We start from the raw sequence: 6,124 nt of genomic DNA, 5'->3' as shown, positions 1-6,124 counted from the left end.
AATATATAATTTTTCATTGTAACTTTTTATTTGAAGTAATTAACTATCCAATCAGTTCAGTAGAATCAAAAGGTGAAAGTATGCAATAATGTAAATACATATAGTTTAAGATATGTACCTGTACTTGTAAACAGGAACAATTGTAGTAGTCCCTACAACATATATACAAAAAGATGTGAACAGTATTGAAACATTTAATCTTGTGTCAAAGATTAACATTCTAGTCACCTTCTGCAAATATTTGGATGTTTTTTTTTAAATTCTTTACTCAGGTCTCAGGGGAGCTTTTTTAGATATTTATATGAAGATAAATTAACTGGAATTCTTGGCACAAGGGTTATTTTAGGTTTAACTTGAGCTAATTCTTTGATTATAGTTTGATAAATATTATGTATAAGCGCTATAGATCCTACACTTTTAAGATTATTGAATGGTTTTTGTGGAGATTGCATCACGTTTCATGTTTTTTTATCCATTTCCTTGGGGTCTTTTCTGGAAAACCCATTTTGCGTTGTTAGTGTTATACTTGTAGTTAGATTTCCTTTGGGGCAATCTTAGAGAGGCTCCTTGCATTCATTTTTTAAAAAAAAACCGATTTAGAAAATGTCCAGAAATAAGTTTTGCCTTCCTGCGGGGTAATTTGGCTGCGCGGCTTTTATTGTAGAAGATGATAGGAATGGTAAATACAGTAATAAAAGGTCACACAGTCTGTATAAAGTAGAGTATATTACTGAACTTTGTATAAAGATAACAAAATACAGATGGCAGATATTTAACTTTAGCATTAAATGCATCATTTAATCAGAATATTGTTAACATATAATTAACATTGATTATTTTATACTGGACTCATGAGTTTGCTATATCCAGTATAATTAATGTAGTCAAACAACACATCAAGGTAACAGAAAAAGAAAAAAGAATTAAAAATTAATCTTCAAATGCATTTAAAACTAAATGCTGATATTGCAATGCTTATTGACAAAATGCATAGAAAGACAAATCCTTTAATATTCATCATACTAATTGATAAAATCACAATGATAATGTTCGACATTGTTTTCTTTTTAACATTCTGTAATAGACTCCTACACTATTGAAAACAAAGTTTTAACAATACAAGATGGTTATGGTACTTGTAGTCTAGAAACAAATCTTGAATAAAAAGTGAGTGAAGGCTACAAACATCTAATATATTTAATAACAATCTTTTTTTTCTCAAAGTGCTCGAGTGGAATTGTGCCCATTTTCTTTTGTCTTTGTCAACAGTTTGAATGCAATAATCAATGAAAGGAATTCCCTTTGTAAATGGAGTTAGGTAAGGTTTAATGGCAAAAACAATTTAAACATCTTTTCAGAAAAATGTCACAAATATATTTCATATCGATTTATTATGTCACAATATCATTTGATGATTTTTGAAAGAGCTCAATCTTGCTTGGTATTCTCTATATCTTTATTTCACCTAACTTTAAGTTTATTTCTGAAATAGGATTCTCTTACAGGCGTGTATTCTTGAGAAACTTCTCAATTACACAATATATCGTGGTGATTGGAATTTTATTTTTGATACATATTATACAAGATATGTATCATGTGTGTAATAAATGAAAGATATATTGAAAAATGAAATAATGTTTACACTTCTATCTGTCATTTGTATTGATAATACCTATGGATTTTATTATGGATGTGGATTCTACTTCTTGCTCTAAAACTGTTTCAACAAACTCAACATATCAGTTCACCGTTACTAGGGACTCATCTTCCTTTTTTCAAATAATAAAATACTGGTAGGTAATTAAGAAATCTATTCCATTAATCATTGCAAATTATTGCTCTCGGACTATTAATGTGGAGAAGAATTCTCATCCTTGTTCCAAAACTGTCGGACAAACTCCCAACAAAATAATTCACCATCACAAGGCACCCATCCTCCTTTCTTTTGAAGAACCCCAGTCCAGAACCGATACCAGGGGCAACCAAACTTCCTCACCACGTTGAAATGACCGCATCCCTCCATCCATTTCCTCTGGGTAATGTATCCATTCTTGGATAGAACCGAGCACATCTTGTCGCCATCCTTGATCATGAAAGCAAAGTCTTGGGCAGGACTGATGATGAGGAAGTGGGGTCGATGAGGGGCTGATGGAGTTTGCGTCATTTCGGATGATGATGTGACTTCGAGTTGTGATGGAGATGGAGATGGTGGTGATGATTTTACTGGTAGGAGTGAAGTTGAAGAAGATGTGGGTAGTAGTGGTGTTGACAATGTTTGTGATGATGAGAGTGATGGTGGTGGTGATGATGGCATTGACGAAGATGATGATGCTGCTTTTGCTGTTGATGATGATGTTGGTAATATTAATGATGAGGTAGATGATGATGCTGCTGCTGATGATGTTGGTAATGATGATGATTCTTCTTCTTCAGATGATGTTGATGTAGGAGTTGGATTTTTATTTTCATCAAGCAGCTTGACATATTCGATAGGAGACATGCTCGTCCAGTACGTAGGATCTGTTCCAAATGCTGGTTTCAGATAGATATGGTAGTTGAATCCTTTACTGATACTTTGAAGATCATGGACAGCTGACAAACTGATGACACCCTGTTTAAAAATTTGAAGAAAAATTAAATCTAGAGAGACAAGAACAGGGAACAGGATTTGTCAACATAAAAGCAGATCCATCGGATCATACTGTACTATGGGCATGCAATTCATTTCATTTATTTATTTCCATGTCAAGATAAAAACAAAATTATAGAATCGTCAATACAACATTATTTAATGAGGTGTCTGAAGTAAGAGGACCATGAAAAGCACATAAATGGCTTGGTTAAAGTGATCACCAGTCAGTATATAATAAGCTACAGGATAAATTAAAATTATAGTCAGGACCAAAGCTGAACACTAAATTTAATGTAATTTAACTTTTTCTATGGTTTAATGGTTGTTCTGATTCATTCGGCAAATGATTTTACATAAAAAGAGAATTGAAAAATGAAAAGGAAAGATTACAGGATAGACTTTAATAACAACACTTTGACAATATGTTGAGAGTTAGAAAGAGCCCTATCTCTTCTCACTAATACAGAGAGAATTGTCAGCCATTTTGAAGGAGTTTCCTTACCTTAATAACTTGTGGAGATATCCCGACGTCTGTCAGATAATGATGATCTAGGGCTACAAGGGATACCAAATGACCACCGGCCGAATGTCCAGCAAGGATAATAGATTCTGGATCAAAGTGACCAGTTGACTGTCCATAGTCAACTAACCATTTCAAGGCAAGTGTTACACACTCTGCTTGATCCTTGGGGCCAGCAACAAGACTGGATCCAAGGTCAAAGGTCGTTGTCTGTCGAAAGTAAAAGATAAGACACTGAACGGTAAAGACTAGTATTCCTGAGATTGAAAGCGCTAGAGTATTGTTTTCTGCCAAGGTGGAAATGTCTAATGTTGAAACTGTCGCGATTGTCGCTACAAGTGCTACAACAATCGGCATTTTACTTGAAATGTTCTTCTTTGTACCCGATTGATGTCGTCTCTCTAAGTATAGCTCGCGAGATATCATGATGGCGAGAGTAATCCATTGCGCTATAATAATCACTCCTGCCATTAGGGGGATGATAGGAACTCTTAGGTGACTGTCCAAAGAACTACAACTTATAGGCAGGACTTCCAGGACGATAAACAGTAAAAGGGCTGCGAGCATCCAATAGGCAAAAGCATACGACAATGAGATCGCCATCTCGATTAGATTGATCAACCACGGTGTCGGCGCGATCGGGTAGGACAAGATGGCGCAGGGGAATCCCCGACTAGCAAAACTCTCTCCAATGTTGCTGTACAAGCGGTCACGACCGACCATGGCTGCTAGACTGAAGTTACATTCCCATCGAGACATGTAGTGACGCCAAGTCTGCTTGTCTCCGCGTCGCCATCCCCCGCCATACGCAAACACCACCAGTGGTGGTGGGCGTGGTCTTTTGCCTCCAATTTCACCGTTTGCGTCACGCTTTCTCACATTTTTGTCCGAAAATTGTTCCTCTTTTTTAATGGTAATTGATTCATTAGTACATGAAGAGATGGGCGATTCCACCTCAGCGTCTTCCGTGCTCTTGCAGCTGTTTTGTGATTTCTGCATTTTAGATTTAACAACGACGTTTCCACCTAAAGTTCCTCCACTGTCCAGAGAAGGTCCTTCTAATTTACGGCCATCGTTTATAAAATCATCAGACACTGTCTTGCTCTCGACAGTAGAAATTGGATTACCTGAAGATGGCAGGAATAAATCGAGGCAAGTTTTGCTAAGGATGTGCACACTTTGATGTTCTTTTCTTCCTCTGTTGGCAACACCTTCTTCAAATGGTTGAGAGTAGTCGAAGTTTCTGAGCACTGAATAACCCAAACGGTTTTCCATGTTTGACGTCGGAAGGCTCTACCTGATCTTCTATAGCCTATATAGACATAAATATTTCAGGAGTTCGATCGCCCGGCACTTTTATATATATTCGTCGATTATCAGATCAGGTCTATAATCAGATTTGGCCTCAGAATTGGGTATGCAAAAGTGGTACTTCAACGCTGTACTTGACGATTCATCCAGGCACTTTAATAGTATTCTGCCTCGGGCAACGCATCCAAATATACTTCTCAATGTACGTACTCTTTCATACAACCATAATTAACATGGCTCCCCGCGTATAATCATGCACATAATATATACCGAGTAGGTCCATCGTATAATGCACATGTTCCGGTACATTACTGAGACACGTGTACTCTCCACTGGCTCTCCATGCACACATTGACCAAGCAGAAAGACAACTCAATGATAACGAGCAGATACTACAGACGACACTTAAAAGTATATGTTGGCTAACTATGTAGCCACTCTATAGATTAATAGCTCAGGCAAACAACGTTCGCAAATAGTACTTGATACTAATTAAATTCCGTGAATGGCAGTCAGACATGATGATATGCAAGAATGCCTATTCATGCTGTCGTTCAATCTTGCTGGCAGCGGTGCGATGGACATATGGTTAAAAAAAAATGTGGAAACCATTGTACAGTTGTGTGGTTATTGATGGTTTCTTTGCATAGTCTATTGTTGAATGGTTTCGATTCTTCTGTGTGCCACGTTCATGCCGTATATTGCTATGCGTTATTGCTATTTTTGTAATATATGCTTTTCATACAGCACTTCCTCTTCGCAACCTCAAGAGTCTACCTAAGCATTTTTGCTATTATAAGCCAGTTTATACCTTCATAATAATTCATACTTCCTTCTTTAATTTGTCTCTTCCTATTCAAGCCAGTCATCTCTATCTCTCACCCTTTCTCTCACCTTCTCCTCGTTTTCTTACCGATTATAAAGCGACGTGATTTGATCGCAAACTCTCTTGACCTTTCTCCAAACAACTCATTTTACTGTAAGAATTTTATTAGACTCATTTTTTTTCAAGTTCTATATAATACAAAAATATTTATTTGTCATTATACTCACCGAGACATCACATCATGAAATTTCGTGTAATGGTATATTACAATCATTTCAATTGGATTATTTTTGGATCTTAGTTATTCTAAATTACTAGTATTATTATATGAAGTACTTCCTGCTTGTAAATCAGCCGATAAAATTCGATAGGGAATTATGATCATATAAGCTTCATTGAAAGGAGATTTTGCAATATATAATATTTACATATACAAAACAGATTGTAAAATAATAAAATAGACTGTTAATAACACCACTATTATTATCATTATTGTGATTATTATTATCATTATTCTTTAAATCATTATTCTATTCGGCATTTCAACATGTTATAACAGAAAATCAGCAAGATAGTATACAAATATACACTGCCTTGAGATGTTCTGGTTAAAACTATGGGCAAGAGGTGACTCCAATAGTACTATTTGCTGAGGGGCGCAGCCCCGAAGCAAATGGTACTTTTGGAGTCACCGAGGCCCATAGTTTAACCAGTACCTCAAATAGAAGGCATGGTATATTTGTTTTATATCCTGCATCAAAAATTAATTTAAAAAAAAAAAATCAAAAAAATAAAAACATTTTTGGGAGAATAAAATTTAGGACAAAAAAATGTC

General features: G+C 35.8%; 1 protein-coding gene across 1 annotated transcript; it reads right to left on the bottom strand.

Annotated features, from left to right (window-relative positions):
• Positions 1-2,413: 2,413 nt before the first annotated feature.
• On the bottom strand, positions 2,414-5,138 carry LOC115928794 (the record flags this gene model as incomplete). The annotated part of the gene is made up of 2 exons (XM_030996701.1): positions 3,135-5,138; positions 2,414-2,611 (listed from the first exon to the last, which is right to left on the bottom strand). Coding segments are annotated over exons 1-2 (1,491 nt in total), but the record flags the coding sequence as incomplete, so codon positions are not given.
• Between the last annotated feature and the right edge of the window lie 986 nt (positions 5,139-6,124).

This window comes from Strongylocentrotus purpuratus, unplaced genomic scaffold (assembly GCF_000002235.5).
Source record: "Strongylocentrotus purpuratus isolate Spur 01 unplaced genomic scaffold, Spur_5.0 spur5_scaffold_3, whole genome shotgun sequence".
NCBI classification, from domain to species: Eukaryota; Metazoa; Echinodermata; class Echinoidea; order Camarodonta; family Strongylocentrotidae; genus Strongylocentrotus; species Strongylocentrotus purpuratus.
This window is presented reverse-complemented; position numbering and strand designations above follow the sequence as displayed.